Genomic DNA, 17702 nt, shown 5'->3' with positions numbered 1-17702 from the left:
CTTTCAGCAGGATAACGCGCCCTGCCACACTGCAGACATGGTTCAGGAATGGTTTGAGAAGGTGTTGACTTGGCCTCCAGATTCCCCAGATCTCAATCCAATGGAGCGTCTGTGGGATGTGCTGGACTAACAAGTCCGATCCATGGAGGCCCCACCTCGCAACTTACAGGACTTAAAGGATCTACTGCTAACGTCTTGGTGCCAGATACCTCGGCACACCTTCAGAGGTCTGGTGGAGTCCATGCCTCAACGGATCAGGGCTGTTTTAGTGGTTTAAGGGGGCCTACACACTATTAGGCAGGTGGTCAGAATGTTACGGCTGATCGGTGTATATTTCCCTGCAAATTGTTTGAGCTGGAGTGTCTTTAATTTGTTCCAGTATTGATCAAGCCCATTGAACTTTACCCATCCAGCGACATTATTCCTAGTTTATATTCCTGGAAAATCCCGACTGCTCGGATTTGGTAAAGTTAAACCAAATAGATTTTTGTCACATGAATCTCACTCCAGCTAACCTGAAAAAGTGAGCGAGCCAGCGAGGAATACTTTTTATCTGCAGGTTCAGTTTTCTATCTTGTCAGAGTGATCAGATGTTTGAATATCTCGTCTGCTGCCTCTGGGAGAGACATGCTGACACGGAGAGAGTACTCGATGTACTAGCTCTTCCCTCCTCGCTGCTCAGTCTGACACACTCTGTTCACACAGTAGATTATCACACCAGAGAAAAACGTTGTCAAGCTATTGTGTTGCTGCTTTCTAATCCTAAATTTGCACCCAAAATGTAAATCTGTCTGTATTTAAGGAGAAGAAGGCTTTTAAGATGCAGTGAAAAGCAGGAGTTTCAGTTTTCAGGTCTGTTCTCCGTCTGTGCTTGTGTCTGACCTGCGAGGCGTATTACACATTAGCTTCACTAACTTCACTCCTGGCCTTCACAACCTGAACTCAAAGCTCAATTATTCAAGTGTTGCTGCTTCTTGGCAGCAGCGCGCTCGGCCTCCTGGCTCGCTGCAGTCTGCTTCTCTTTTGGAATCACGTCTATTGTCTGCCTGATTTCCCCAGGCACCGAATCCTGGCTGCAGGATTGAGGGCCATCAAACAGAATTAAGAGGAGACAATAACTGTGTGTGTGACGGCGGGCGAGTGTGTGTGTGCTCGTGCGTGCTTGAATACCCACAGTCAGGCAAGTTTTTGTGTACTTTGTGCGGATTTTTGCGGTGTGTGTGTGTGGCCTAAGAGAGTGTGTGTGTTTTGAAGTAGAGCCAAAGCTTCCACAACAAGAAGCGGCCTCTCCTCCTGGCTCCGTCCACTGATGCAGGCCTTCAGTGTCCGTCGCTCCAGCTGGCAGCCAATTTATCCCGAGGCCAAACACTCCAATACCCACAGGCAGGCCAACAGGGGCTCTTTGTGATGCCAGAGTGTGTGTGTGAGTGCGTGAGTGTGTGATTCCCTGGGACAGTTGTTGAGCTCATGATTGACTGCAAAGGTTGTTAATCTCCAGGCCGAGCTGCATCCAGAGGACTTCTATCAGCATGTTTGCGTTGGTTAAAGCATGAATTACATTAGAGGCTCAGTTAATGAACGCTCTGGAAGCTGTGCAGCAGACAGAAGAGACCGTCTTCTTGTCACACTACCAGACTTTAGACACTGATATCAGTAATTCAATATGTGAACAACAGAATACAGCAGATGCACCAGAAGTGGGTCAAGAAAATTGACATTATCCCCGGAGGGTGGTGTGAAGAAAGGTCGAAAAGATTGCCATGCGGGACCTTTTTATTTAAATGTCTTTGCTCTATATTTGTGGTTAATCTCTATTTCACCTGTGGATAACCCAGACCCTTTTACCTGTCTTTGAAAACTCTTTTTTATTTATTTTCTACCTGTTCCATTGTACTTTATGCAGAGGGAAAAGGTCCAAAACCTGTTGTTAAGATTGAGCAGATTGTTTGTGATTCAAAATAAATTCTAACGAAGTTTTGATAAAATGTTTTCCCTTCCTGACGCATTATCACTGATTGTTGACAATTTCCCTGGTCATTCTACACTTTGTGCTTTGTGGCGCAGACACAGGTTTCATGCACTCAGCCTATTTTTGTCTCCCTTAAAGCTCCTGTGAGGAACTTTCGGCTTGTGTTGATTTTGGCGCCCCCTGTGGACAAAGCTGAACCTCTTATCTCTGCTGATTTTGTCCTGTACATGTTTAAGTGGTGGTTTTTAACATAAAATCTCATCCTGCTTTCTTTAACAGTCACCTGGAAAATGTAAACAAAGGCAACATGCAGTTAATCTCTTCGTCTGACACCCCCCACCAGCGGTTTGAGGCATTAAAAATAACTATACAGAAATAATCAATCTTGTCGCTGATGGTCTGGTTTGCTTTTGTAGGTCATACAAAGTAATCAGAATTAATTTCTGTCTGTTTCATAACCGGTGAAAAACTTCTCACAGGAGCTTTAACATCACTTGACCTCAACCGAAAATGCCTCCAAACAACCGACGACGAGCCGTTTCCAGGGACCCGCGCTTCTCTTTGTTTCCCCCGACCGTCTCTGTTGTTTACTCTTCCACTCTAATGTAACATTTTAAACTCTAAACTATTTGACCTAATTGACAGATTCATTGACAATGGAAATTATCTTCAGTTTCATCCCAAATTGCAGGTCTCCGAAGTACAGTTTCAGTTGCATTAAAGAAAGCAGACGGTATTAGAAGGCACAGCTTTTGGTTACTAACTTTTATAGAAGGTAAATTATTAATGTTTAAAAACTCGTACACTATCCTAATGAGCATCTCTGGCCTGTGCACAAATATGTTTCTCTTTCTGAACTCTTTTGGACTTTTGCCTCGTGATAACAGCCACAGTTCTCCACAATCTAAGCACAGGATTCAGGCTGATATTATGTACTGCTGATGGCAATTTAAACATTGCAACAGGGGAATATATGCTTGTAAATAAAATGGCTTTTCCTCCTGAACGGTAAATATTTCTAAAGTGAGAGCTGACATCCACTTTGACTCATTGGGAGCTTTCCCTGCGCTGAACAAAGATTGTGTATTAGTTTGTTTCATAGGACACCACCTTTTACCTGTTAAAATTTACACTGTTTATTCAGCACTTTTGAACTTAAGCTTGCCAGCTAAAATAAAAACATAAAATGTATTATCATGTGGTGTAAAATCGTGCTTGGCAGTGTATTAACCTTTAACCCACCACGTAGAGATGTCATGCGATATGAACAGTTTGCACCTCTCAGGGATCCAAAAGGGAAACTGACCTCTCACCCTGAAACAGTTAGACCACTGAACCCTTCCCCCTCAACCTGCGCTGCTATTTCTGCTCTCCTGACACCGAGGCAGCTACACTCTGCTTACGTAAGGCCACCAAGAACGAAATAAACCCTCAAAATGTTTTAAATATTTAAGGCATTCAGCTGATCCTATTATCAAGAGTGGCTGGTGCAACAATTTCCCTTTCAGCAGCATTACAAGCAACCATTTCTGAGGAGTTAAATTGTGCAGCAGTCGTTCTAATTTCGACTTCAGCTATGCATCATAACAGGTGGTTCTGCTGTGGCTGTAATGCGGAAAAGACACCAGAAAATAAGGCAGCTGTGTTGTGATATTTGCGGTTGTTGCTGGTGGTAGGACTTGATTGATAAAACCAGAGCGGCTGGTTTCTGTCTGTGAATGGAGAGTGTGTGAGGGTGTTTTTTTGTGGGTAGCAGTTGCTGCTTGGCAGGTTTCAGTGGGAGGATGATGCGTGATGATGAACCCACAGTGTCATCGTGAATCACTACAGCCTGAAAAACAGGCCAGCAGTTACCTTTACTTTGAACTAACTTTAGCACTTCATCGTAGAAGACAAGATTTCTGAAGGTAAATTGTTGTTGAAATTCGTTATCTGCCTGATTAGATTTTAATAGAGGCGTTAAATCTGAATTTGAATCGGTTAGTCCACAGAAAATGAGCATTAGCAAATGAGCATTATGGAAAAAAGCCATTATTCTTTTATGCGAGCTGGTTTCTCTAGTCCATTTGTAAACTGAATATTCTCAGGTTTTAGGATTGCTGGTTGGACAAAACAAGACATTTGAAGCTCTCGCCGGACATTCCCACTCTTTCTCCATATTGCTTTGACTAAATGATTAAAAAGGAAATCGACCACTTTTGGACCCCACCATTTACGCCACCTGAGGATAGCTACTGTTCGCTTTAAGAGAAATGTTTTGGGAGATTGAGGGGGGGAGACATGACAATATTTGCAATGACAATTATTGTTAGTTGCAACTAGGGATGCACGATAATATCGGCATGTTATCGGTATCGGCCGATATTGGCTTAAAAATGAACTATCTGATTTCAGCCAACACGCCGATATCCGCTGATATAATTAACCGTTAAAATAATGTGCTGCTGCATACTTGATTAGATGCCCGTACTCGGCGCAATGTCCCCGGCACGAAGAAGACCTGCGCGGCGCAGCGTGATGACGTCACGTGTGTCTACCTGCAGCATGAGAGAGTTAGAAGCCAAAATGTTCGTGGTGTGGAAGTTTTTCAAAGTGTCTGAAATAGAGAGCAAAACTGCTATTTGCAGTGACTGCTCAGCTTCGGTGATGCGAGGAGGAGCCAAGGCAAAGTCTTTCAACACTACAAACTATCTAAAAATATCGGTATCGGTAATCGGTTAAATGAGTTGTAAAATATTGGTATATCGGCAAAAATCCAATATCGTGCATCCCTAGTTGCAACCCTAATGTGTGTAAATGTTTAAATTAAGTCCCGTTGTTCCGCTTATATAACCAACACTTTTGCAGATTTCAGAATCTGAACGTGTTGGTTATTTAAGAGTTAAGCTGTGTAGTTGGCTGAACCACTGTTCCACCATTGTGCAGTATTTTCATAGCTGTGATAAATGTCTTTGTGCTTTGGGCTTGAATTTATGTGCTGTTATCTAACATGGACCAAAAGTAGAAGTGGGAAAGATCATAAAAACAGTAATGAGGGTTAATTTCACATTCCCTCCAGGAGCCTCTTTAAACTTTACTATCAACCAAAGTCGTTTATGGACTTTAATAAAGTAGATTAAAGTAGTGGAGAGTTGATACATCAGCCAACAGTCACTATTTACAGGTATAACCATGCTTCTTTCTCTCAGCTTGTGTTGCTTTAACTGTGATGATACATGAACATAATGTACAGTATGGCCCCAGGTGATTCAAGCAAACACAGGGTGTAAATAAGCTTCTTGTTGCTGAGCGATAACAATTTTTAGGAGCATCTTTGAAAGTGGATAAAAGACACAGCAAAAGTTATTGCCTCCTCCTCCCTGGCAAAATGAAGACACAAATAATATCTGTGTGGTTAGCTGCTGTGGACGCTGTAGGTTGGAGCTTTTCCCAGATTCAGGGTAACATGCAGGGTTGCACAGCATTGAAGTCTAACTGTTGTGATACCTGGTATACTGTTATCATTATGTGTCATTTATGGGACTGTTGACAATTGACTGACTGGAAATCAGGGGATTGAGTTCTGATACCGACTACAGTAATTTAGTTCAGTGGCCGTTCGGAGCGTATCCACATAAGGCGCCGATGCAGCATTGTTGGGGCATGTTTTCCCAACAGGTACACCTTGTAGCCCTACCTGTTAGGAAAACATGCCTGCTGTTGAGAACTATGGTGTGCTGCTATGCCTTCCCTTTAAACGAGGGATGTTCTGATACTGTTTTCTCGTCCTGATACAGATTTCGATACCTAGACTTAAATACTGCCAGATGCAGAGCACCCCTACGATGCTAGTGCATTAAAAATGTATATTGTTGGTGGAAACACATCCATTCACATCCAACACTGTGACACATTCTAACTGACCTTAAACTAACTGATTTTTTGGGGCTAATGGCCTAAGTTATGATATCGGATTAGTGCATTGATTGATGTAGCTAGTCTGCGATACCTGGTACCTCATGTTAGGCAGCATCCGTGGCCGATACCGATGCTATCGATATCAGAATATCTCTTCGGTGGTCCAGAGCAATACATCTGCCAAGTGTGACACTGTTCAAGATTAAGATATGAGAAATACAGTCATAAACACAAACTTATGTAAAGAGATATTCCTTCGTGAATAGTCAGCTGATGCTGCTACAGCTCCATGTAATGGCCCAATGGATTTTTTTTTTAATTTGAGCTGTGCCCACACCATTTGAGCAAACTATGTGGGCCAGTTGTAGCAAAACTGTAAGGATAATCAGAAATCAATGTAAGTAATGCTTTGTAGCTTGGTCCAGAGATGTTGTGTAACAGATTTGGTGAAAGTAGCTGCATAAACTTGGACAAAGTTGCATGAAATTGATCTATACTCAAATACTTGGGCTAATATTGTTGGATTCATCTAGACCCACTGAGTCTTTGTTTTCTGGCTTTTGCCTTTATTTGACAGGACAGCTGAAGATAGACAGGAAATGTTGGGAATAGAGAGTGGGCCTCTATACATGGGACACCCGCTCTACCAACTGAGCTAAACCACGTCCGACCCTCTGAATCTTGTTTCTGACAGTGGCCAACTTTAAAACAGCAACAGACTGTAGCCAAAAATGGGTTGTTATAGCGCCACCATCTGGCTGAAATTCCAAGTTGGACATTGCACATTGGTCCTCAACAATACACCCTCCAAGTGTGAAGTAGATCAAATGAATGGTTCTGGAGATATGCTATGTAGACCAGACAGACAGACAGACAGACAGACAGACAGACTGACTGACGGACGCCTTTGTAGTTGGATGCATCTTGATTACGAGCCCATCAGGGCTTTTTTAACATTTGACTGTTAACAGAGATAAGAGTATTTCCAGTATGACAGAGAAAGAAGGCTCTCTGTTGCAGCTCTCCAGCTGATGCAGGCTGCCTATTTAATGTGCGCTTCCCGGCTCTCATATAGTCGGTATCCTCAAATGACCCTGAATGCAGCAGTCTGAGCTCGGTGCTGAACTGAGCTGAACTCAGAGCTGGTTTGTTGTCTGAGGTTTTATCTTTTATACACGCACTGCCTCCAGTGATCCCTCCAGTCATCCAACGGCAGTTCAAGCTCAGTACCACGCTCCTGCAGACGACAGGAAGTGAACAAATATGTTTTCAAAGGCAAAGATGTGCTCTGTGACTGTTTGATTTAACACAGTCCCAAATACAAACATGCAACCAGAACAACATGGAAATGTGCAACCGAATGTAGTTCTCCGTCCGTCACATTTGGATTATTAAGAGTCATATTATAATTCAAAGCTTGCAAACAAAGTGCATTACGTGGCCAAAAGTGTGTGGATGCTCCGGTCTTTGTGGCCCTAATTTGTCTCCTCATCCAACGTCTTTGGGCAAGCCAGACGTCATTCCCAAATATCAGTGTTGGACCTCTTTAAAGCCCGTTTTAAACACTGGAAATCTGAACTTAGGGGACATGTCGATGATGTGACGGTGCGCAGATGGAAGCTGCTTTGTACTCTTTTCGATTTGCGTGTACATCGCTTTTCATTGTCTTTGTTGGCTTTTGAGGATACATCTGAAAACATCTTGCATTAATATTAATGCAAAAACACTCGTGTCCTCTTCCTTCCTGCTGCATCCTCTGCGCGGGCGCCACCCCTCGCCTTAATCAGAAGCAGTATTGCCAGTAATCGCGAACACGTTTAACAATCTCCTTTTAATGTGCTGCTGCGTAAAAGGACCATATAATGATCGAACTCTCTGGGAATCAGCCACAGTTAACATGAGGACACATGAGGACACTGCTTAAAGCTTGTGTCTGAGTGGAAGCACATTCCTGCAGCCATGTGTAGATCTTGCGGGGAAGCGGAGGCTTTATAGCTGCATGTCAGCCTGATTGACATGTTAATGACCTCATGGGTGTCATATTTAGGTGTTTAGGCTTTATAGTGTAGCTTATTTAGAGAGTTTGAGGAATGTGTCCGGATGGTTTTACTATTATTTTACATTAAATTTGCTTCTTTAACCAATTGATTGGGTCTCCAGGGTTTTGGACTCTGAGTTGGACAATGATTTTGACATTTTGTAGATCACATTTTAATCGTTGTGTTGGGAAAAATAATTGACAAATCACTTGATAATAAAACTAATTGTTATTTGCAGCACTAGCCGGCATGTTGAGCTTCTTCAACATAAATAACTGCTTTATATCTGATGCCAAAAGCCTCCTCTTCCCCCACAGCCTCTAATATGATGGGTTTGTTTTATGCTGTAATTACAGACTGTTTATGTTTTAAGAAAACAAGACAAAGGAGGAGGAACACCTGAGGTAGCTTTAGATATACTGGGTGTGAACATGACCTCAAGTCAACCCCACCGAGGCAGTCGCAAATACAACATTACATCACGGAGCAGTCGCCGGGCGTCATGTGACGATAACATCTGTGTGAAGCTCATCGGCGTGTGACGGCTGTGTAACAGGCAGCTGTACAGTGTGTGTGTCCTCAGCAGCCCTGCACACATTTCATCTCTGTCGTCTAACTGGGCTAATTTCACGGTCTGATGAGCAGACGGAGGCAGGCTGGCAGACTCACCGCTGTCACCGGAGACTTTAAAGGCTGTGTTTTTTCTAAAACTGCGTGTATGTGTGTTTGGAGGAGGATAAAACGTCGGCGGGTGTTCGCCTGGCGTTCCCTCTCATCGTGACTGGAGTGGTCGGACTCCTACAATTAGCATGAATCACACAAAGTGATGGCAGGACGAGTCACTGCTGCTGGCAGGAGGACAGAAATCTGTTAACCTCCGCAGAGTACGGCTACAACTTTCAGGAACGCTGTAGAGGATTTAATCTGTGCGGTTAAGTGGGAATATGTTCTTTTAGTTTGATCTCTTCTGCCAAGCACTCATCGCTGTGGCATTTGGCTTGTCAATCAAACAGTGTGGGTGGTGAAGTGAAGCATTCATACCTCCCAGTTACCAAAGCAGATTAACTAGATGCAGGTATCGTTCTTTCTTAAGGTTGTTAAACCAAACCAAATTTAGTCCAACACATTCAGAAATAAGCTTGTTCAGTTTCTCCCCATGCACAAGTTAGAGGAGAAGACTGATATAACTTCCAGAACAAACCAGAACATTAGTCAGCCTGGAAATTCATTTATTTTAACAGCTCAAAAGATACAAAAACAAAACAATAAAATATAAGAATAACTATAATAATATACTAAACTATGTACACCTTTCAGTTATTGTTAAAAGGAGAGTGAACATTGTTTATCTTGCTGCAGTGGCCCCTGTCAGTGGTGGGATATGTTAGGCAGCAAGTGAACAAGTCGATGTGTTGGAAACAGGAAAAATGGGCAAGCGTAAGGATGCATGCGACTTTGACAAGGGCCAAATTGTGATGGCTAGACGACTGGGTCAGAGCATCTCCAAAACTGCAGCTCTTGTGGGGTGTTTCCGGTCTGCAGTGGTCACACCTACCAAAAGAGTCCAAGGAAGGAAAGCCAGTGAACCGGCGATGGGGTCATGGGCAGCCAAGGCTGATTGATGCGTGTGAGGAGTGAAGGCTGGCCCGTGTGGTCCGATCCAACAGAAGAGCTACTGAGGCTCAAATTACTGAAAAAGTTGACGCTGGTTCTGATAGAAAGGTGTCAGATCACACAGAGCATCCCAGTTTGTTGCGCATGGGGCTGCGTAGCTGCAGACAGGTCAGGCTGACCCCTGTCCACTGCGGAAAGCGCAATGGGCATGTGAGCATCAGAACTGGACCACGGAGCGATGGAAGAAGGAGGCTTAGATTGTTGAATCACGTTTCTTTTACATCATGTGGTTGGCTGGGTGCACAGTATGGATTAGGGGATAAATATGTAGGAATATAAGTATGAATGAATACTATAATAATAATATACTATATTAGATATGCATAGAGATAATAAAAATAATAAATGTGGTTAAATAGAAATTGGTACATCGTGTTTTCTTTGCTGGTGTCCTCCTGTTTAGAATCTGTTCCACGTTATCCTCCACGTTGGTTGCGTTACCTTCATGCAAATTTCCCGTCTACACCTGCACCGTGCAAAACACCCATGAAGGTCACCGTTGCCGAGTGCTTGCTCATTGCTGGATTAAGTTGAGCGTCTTGAACTTTGGAGTAGCAGTTGGCAGATTTTGACAGAACCCGACTATCTGTTTCCTCCTGTTCCTCATCTTCATGCTAAGATATGCTAACCTGCTGCTGGAAGCTTCATATACTTAACAGAATTCATATCTAACGGTGGACGAAGAAGCGAATAAGCATCTTTCCCGAAATGTTGTAATTTTCCTTTAAAGCTTAACAGCTTATATTATGATTTCGTACTATATTTGGATATTGTCAAGCCCCATTCTTTTCCCTCAGGTGTTCAGAGTGACTCTTTTAACACCTGCTTCTGTCTCTTCTGTTTCAGGCTCCAATGAGAGGCTCTCCATGATGAGGAGCTAACACTGTCGGCCGCACAACCACAGGAATAGACGTGGCTGCTGCACCATCCACAGTCGACGCATGGCGGTATTAGGGGTAAGAAAAACAACACTGAGTGGTTTAACTTTTGTCTCTTTATCAGCTCTGAAAACTCCTGATTTGTTTACTGAGGCATGAAGACGAATGGAAAATGTGTCACCAACAGATTTACACATTTAATGGACTTGGGTCGATACTGTGTTGTTGCTCTTGTCCAATCTGTCTTGAGCTTCTTATCTATTTCAGTGTCCAGACACTTTCACTCTTTGAGCATTCAGTGAGAGTTTAATAACAGGTTGGAGCCTCTAAATGATGGATGTCAGCTTTCTCGGTGTCTAACGCACCAGACACAACCAGCCATTAGTGGCTCTGGTAGTGAGTGGAGGCTGGCTGAGGATTTGGCAGCGACTGTTTGCTGTTGTAGTCTGTTAGTTTGTCAGCCTGATTAGTCAGTTACTGTTTTACTTCCAGTCCAGAAATAGAGACACAGTTGTATTGTTTATTTAGGGATATTTTTGTCTCTTAATGACTGATGAAGTCCAAACTGTTTTGGCATCGCTCCAGTATATTGCTTCAGCTGGCATTTGTGAATGGCTGTAATCCTTGCAAGCAAATGATCCTGATCAAAAAATGTGCACTTCAAATCCTTGTTTTTGCCACAGACAGGCTCAGGTTGCTGTTAAACCTGTCTAACAACATCACTGAAAGAATCCCTGCAGAAATAGTACCTTTTCACTAAAGTAATATCCCTTTTGAAGTGATGAACAGCTGCTCTCCTTAAAGCGGCAAAAAGTCCATTGATTAAAGGTTTCATTTGACCTTGCAGAAGACAGGAGTCAACTGTTTTCTGATGCCTTGATTGGCTGTTTTTTTCACCAATATTTTGTCGAATCTAAAATAAAGATTTTTAACACCAACTGTTTCACAAAGAAACAAACCTATGCAGGCAGAGATAGACCACATTCACCTACGTTCTGCAAAGTTAAATTGCTGTATTTGTCATAGAGTCTGGTGGCTTTGAAGAAATGGATGTTACAGCTGTTACTGATAAAATAAAAAAGCATCTTACATTAAAAGAGCAATTTGCCCCTGGAAAAAGCCACTGCCAGTCAAAGCTGGTGTTCTCTGTAATCGATAGAAGTAATAATATTTGAAATTGGTGCCATAGCTCTGGAGAAAGTTGTACAAACAGCTTGTGGTTTCGCCCATTCTACATTCCTACAACACCCAGTGTGCATTGCGCCCTTCCCTCTGAAAGGAACGGATAGAGACGCTGGAGTGAAATACTACCGTTTTCGCTGCAGGCAACGGCTCAGAGTGGTACAGAATGTGAAATACAACAAGAATACACCGAATATATATATATATACACATTTCAAACCTGACGATTTTGAACGAGACATGATCGGAGGCGGGCGTCCTAGATTCAGGAAGTGTAGTTTAGCGAGCTCCCTAGCCTCCGCCAGATGACACGTTTTACGTAGTCTGGCGGAGGTTTTCCAGAGCCCATTGGAGAAGCAGATAGCGTCCTCCAAAGGCACAGAGCGAAAAAGCTGCTTTAAAGACTTGAAAATCAAACTGTTGGTGGTTGAGTTGATTTGACGGATGCAGGAGACAGAAGCAGTCAGGTTCAGAGCAGTTAGATTTGACAGGAACAAGAAATAAAACGAGCATGCGTTCTGACATAAAGATGTCTTTAACATAAAAACGAGTCAAGAGTGGAGCCTGACAGCAGAGCAGTCTCCTCAGGGCGTCTCTGCTTTCATCAGGAGAACTTCTCTTTAAAATGCAGCGCAGGCATTCTCGTTTTTTTAAAAGTTATCCCTGCCAGTGATGAGCAGATATGATGAGCAGATATTCTCTGTAGGATCTACCTAATAAAAATGTCTGTCAGTTAGCCGAGCACAACAGTTTGATGTGATGATACCCTTTTCCCACTGAAATCAGCATGTTGACACGGGTTTTTCAGACCCGGGAATATCCGCGTATAGATCTCTCTTTTCCCATTGCCAGTGGAGTATCCTGCTTTTCTGCGGTGTCACCGTCTGACGTCACAAACGCGCCGGAGACAGGGTTAGTAAACAGTGAAGATGTTACGGTGGTTAGGTCTTACTCATTCAGTCTATTCATCAAACACGGCGCCGACAAATTTGGAACGATGTTCGAGTGCTGCTCGGAGGGAGACGGGCGGAATATGTAGCTGAGATGAAGTGGAGTTGCAGAAGTTACAGACGGAGCACAGCATCGTGCTGGAAAGGGGGCGGAGATTAGCGTTGACACAGGTTTTGTGTTCCCATCAATGCCGATCTGAGCCGAGGCGATGATTATCGGGGTCTACTGCAGAGTCAGTTGACCCGGGTCTGAATGCCGATTGCAGCCTTTCCCACTGAGCAAAAGAGCCAGGTGTTAGCGGGTTTTTTGACCAGTGGGAAAGTGGCTTCAGTAAACCAATCAACAACTTACATTAACCATCGACTTATGGACCTGAAATTTACACGGCATTTTAAGGCATTTCTACCTTCTACCCTGGGATGATTTGGTCAATGAAATGTTTAATAGAGCGTCTCTGGTTGTGTTTAGTGTGCTTGTGATTTTTACATTTTACATGTGGTGATTCTACTCAGTTAAGTAATATTTTTTTTTACTGTCGTCTCCGTGTCCTTTACCTTTATAAATCCTTAGCTCTGGTTTCTTTTCATTAAAAACAATTGTCAGCAGTAAGTAGTGTCTACATATCTTCCTCCATCATCACACTGTAAGGCCTGTATGTAGCCTGAGAGGCAAACCCCAGGGCAAAATTGCTCACTTGTACTCTTGAAGCTGTGAGCACATTGTGGCAATTGAATGCAGAAACCGATATGTAACTATGTGGTTATCTAAAGTGGCCTCAAGATGTTTTACTATTTTTCCCAACCCAATTTAGATAATCCTGCTGATGAGACTTCTTGGTTTTTGGAGGGATAGGCCGGAGATTTAACAGACTTTTACAGATTTTAGAGGGCAGAGGGAGGGGTTTTATTAAATATATAAATGGCAAAATATTAGTATTGAATAATAATGTTTAAATTGAGAAGTGTGGGGTATTATTTTACAACTGAATTCACATTTTTGCTGTTAAACAGAGAACAAAGTTGGATGCAGGGATCCGTTTCAAATGTGAATGATACCAAACCCTGCTTCTGAACGCTTTAAAGAATCAGGTACCTTATCTGTAAAACAAAATCACTTTGAAATCAATAATTATAATAAAATAAACAGATTGAAATAACATAAGTAGTGGAAATAAGGACACGCAGAAACTAGAACGCACACCAGCTGAGTGTCCCGGTTACCACACTCAGAGAGGAGTCCCAGTGACGTGTTGAAGATGCTACTCACGGGGTGAAACCACAGTTAGTCATTCAGTTACTCAACACACTTCTGTAATGAAAATCACTGCTCTCAACATCATTCTCATGTACATCTTTTCGAGGATGAATCACCAGCTCTGCCTGTGAGACTGCCTTCACTGTGACCATGCAGCTACATGCTGAACTGAGGAGTTTGACTGATGTTGGTTCACTCTGTTCAGTAACTCACTCTGTATGGTGCCGGCTTTCTTCTTCACCATCAGGAGGTGAAAACACAGGACGTACAGTAACTGTGTTTGGCAGGGTGGCAGTAATCATAACAACTTCCTTGGGTGCAATAAGACCAGACAGAAAACATTTGAGCAAAGCCGGCGGTCATAAAATGCTGCAGTGACATCGAGCACAGTGTTCCCTTATGTTATTATGGGTTTGTTACATGCCGTTTTATTTTTTTAGTGGCTATTATGGGTCAATGGTTTGGTGGTGAAGGACCTCATAAAAGTGGCTCATTTTTTTTGTGCTCAGAGGCAGCGACGTATGTTTGGAGAACACGTATGGCCTTCTGTACTGATTTACATCCAGAATAAAGGATTTATCTTACGACCCTGTGTGCATACATTTCCTGCTTTGTCTGTGTTTAACGTATAAGCACACAGTAACCTAATAAGTCACTTAAAAATCAAAAAAAGACACGTGCAAACAGCAGCAGGAGCAGCTATTGAAACAACCTTAAAATTCCCACCTTGAATGAAGGTGATACGGATGTCACACTTCTAGAAACAGTCGCTCCTGCATGCTGACGTCTGCAAGGTTAAAGTGCCACTGCTGTTACTCTTCTTGCCCACGTTAAACTCGGGTAGGACTAAAACAGTTTTGTCTTGCAAATACTTTTAATCTGCAGCTGGATATTTGTAGTGGGGCCGTCACATTATGTGTGCTTGTATCTTATACAGTGCAAACATATTGTATTAACTGAATGCAGCTCTATGCAGGGACAGTGTATTTCTTCTCGTATCTTGACATAAGCACAATCTGTGTTAGGCCTACATGACATGAGAAAACATTAGCTCTAACTCTTTTTATGTGTATCTGCTGTTCTGCATGTTTAACACACTGCCTGTGTTTACAACCAATTAATTTAAAATAAATCCAAACAGCAGTTTTTTTTCCACCAATGAATTGTAACAAGTTAAACTGAGTGTAGCTGAAGCTAGCTTGTTCTTCATCCGATCGCATCCATATGGAGTGAAAGCGTGGCCCCGGGCTCCAGCCAATAGGGACAGTTTTCACATGCAGAGTGAAAAAGCATGGCTTGTTTATGTAAAATATTTTTTCTTATTCATTGTGATGAATTACGACTTTTGCAATAAAGATTGTGATTTATTGTGCAGCCCTAATCTGCATTTCCTGGTTTTTGATGTTAAACAATATTCAATGCAACTTTATGCATTATGCAACTTGTGCTTCAGCAATTTAACTACAGCAACAACTGACAGCACAGTGAGAGAGCAGGAAGTGGGACATGGTGATGCCCACTGACTGGTGGGGCAGATTAGTGGATCCAGGGACTAAAACCTTTGAGCGAAGGGATTCCCCTGGTACTCAAAGGATCCCAGTCAAAGTTTACCTCACGTAGTTTGAGTAAGGCCCTGTGTCCACATTGCACCTTTTTCTGGCCTTTAAGTGCATGCAGGGCGCTGGGGAGCGCCGGGATGAAGCGCTTGTGCGGTGAGAGAAAAAAACGCTGTGCACAGGTACATAGCTAGCAACAAGCTAAAACAAGCTTACAACACCTGGCCGATAAAAGCACAACACTAACTAGCACCATTCAGTGTCCGGCTGATCTGCTCCCACACATGGGCTTTTCGGCCTCTATTGTGATACTGTTTGTTTGTCATATTGTGATACTGTTTGTTTGTCATATTGTGATACTGTTTGTTTGTCATATTGTGATACTGTTTGTTTGTCATATCGTGCAGCAAACGGCCAAAACAACTTGCTCCTCCTTGTTTGGTGACGAGTGGCGCCCCATGTGATTGGTTTCCCGAAAAAAAGCGGTGGTGATGACACCAGCGCCATTGTGAAAAGTTCCAAGATTTTCAACTCGAAGCGTTCGGAGCGGCCGCACAAAATAGGCGGAGCGCTCTGAAAAAAGTCCTCATTGGGAACAATTGCAAAAAGACGCAGAAAAAGGCGTTATGTGGACACGGGGCCTAACGGAATTTCTATTCTCGGCTTTAATCATTAATTTTGTCTTCTTCTTCCTGCAGAACCCCGACATGCTGACGAGGAAGATAAAGCTGTGTCACATCAATGCCCACATCACATGTCGTCTGTGTGAGGGCTACCTGATCGACGCCACCACCGTCACCGAGTGCTTACATACATGTAGGTCCCTCCTCATGCACTGACTCCCCTCTCCTGTCTTTCTCCTTCTCTTTCTGCTCTTGTTTATGTCTGGCTGGCTTCCCCTCTTTTTCTCTTTGTTTATTCGACACATTGGCTGTTTTTCTCCAGGGGGGTTTGCTGGCTCAAAAGGTGTTGCCTTCAGGATTTATCCCTGATGGGAAGAATCCTAGAGGCAGAGTGATGCCTGTGTGACCCAGGCAGCTCTGTCTCTATCAATGTTTTAGCTTACAGCACTGCCTTCAGTCTGTGTCGTCTGTCACACCACCAGCTATAAAGTGCCTGATGTGTCTGTTGGTTGGTTGGAGGGAGCTTTCAGGCACCTCAAACCCATACGTTTCTCTTTATACGTTTAAAGCACAATATCACCTTTAAACAAACCTCTACGATAGTTTATTAAAATGTGAGTCAGTGCCTTTAAACCTGAAGTGAACGCACACTGCTTCAAACTGTCAGCAGCACATAATCTGCACATCTATTATCCCTCATAAGAAGGTGAGAGGATGTCGTCTCCCATTCACACAGTGCTTCATTACTGAAGTGTTTGTAATAAAGTAGGATAATAAAGTCTGGTTGTACCATCACTGACACTCATTATACGATCTGGTCAAATTGTCAGGCGTCATTCTGCATGTAAAACGAGCTCAGTCTAATACAGAGGCTGTGAGGTGGCTGATCCAGGAGTGACCTGGCTGACGTGCTTCACCATGGTTTGTCTTTAACAGTAAAAAGATGCCTGTTTGGGTTTTATAGAAACACAGACAGCCAAACCAGACTGCAGTAAAACCCTTTATTCATTTAATCCCTTAGTGCATCCAAATGAATAAAGTCTGTGACAAAGAAAATCAAACCAACTCCAAAGTGGCTTTGCGGTATAGTGGTCCAAAACCGGGATCACGCACCTGACCTAGACGGTGATCAGCTGTAGCAGCACAGCGACACCCACAGTATGAACAGGAACAAATACAATACAATGATTGCAAAAGAAACCGTCAATTTAGCTCTTACAGTGCATACAACTTACAGCTCTTTGAGTTCTGAAAATACACTGACATAAAATGTAAGTCAAACAAATCACTTTAAAGTCGTGTCCTTAAATAACGTCTGAGATCACGTGTTTGGCTTGTGTTGAATATTTAAGGACTCTTAACTGTTGCACAAACATCCTCTACAAGGTCGAGATATTTATACGCAATATAAAGTTTAATCCTTCTTTTATTGGTGATTTTCATGTTTTCTACATGTACAGTTCTGGACAAAATTAAGAGATCACTGCAAAAATATGTTTTTCTCTGGTTCTTTTATTTATAGGTTTGTGTAAAATTAACTTTTGTTTTATTGTAAACAAAATTTCTCTCTACTTCCAAATCAAATATTCTCATTGAGGTCTTTTATGTGCAGAAAATGACGACTGGTTAAGAAACCACGGAGCTCGAGTAATAAAGAAAACAAGTTCATGTTTAAACAA

General features: G+C 42.7%; 1 protein-coding gene across 1 annotated transcript in view; it reads left to right on the top strand.

Moving 5' to 3' along the window:
* Positions 1–17702, top strand: part of LOC138598296 (polycomb group RING finger protein 3) — a 68242-nt gene that overhangs the window by 17709 nt on the left and 32831 nt on the right. The window contains exons 2-3 of the mRNA XM_069670054.1: positions 10426–10535; positions 16099–16216. Of these exons, the coding sequence (XP_069526155.1) occupies positions 10521–10535; positions 16099–16216 (133 nt within the window). The 5' untranslated portion in view covers positions 10426–10520. The remainder of the gene's footprint in view (positions 1–10425; positions 10536–16098; positions 16217–17702) is intronic.

Source organism: Semicossyphus pulcher, unplaced genomic scaffold (assembly GCF_022749685.1).
Source record: "Semicossyphus pulcher isolate SPU_LCO1_2020_fin unplaced genomic scaffold, fSemPul1.0.p SCAF_2, whole genome shotgun sequence".
Taxonomy (NCBI): domain Eukaryota; kingdom Metazoa; phylum Chordata; class Actinopteri; order Labriformes; family Labridae; genus Semicossyphus; species Semicossyphus pulcher.
Note: the sequence above shows the minus strand (reverse complement) of the source record. Positions and strands in the feature narration are given on the sequence as shown.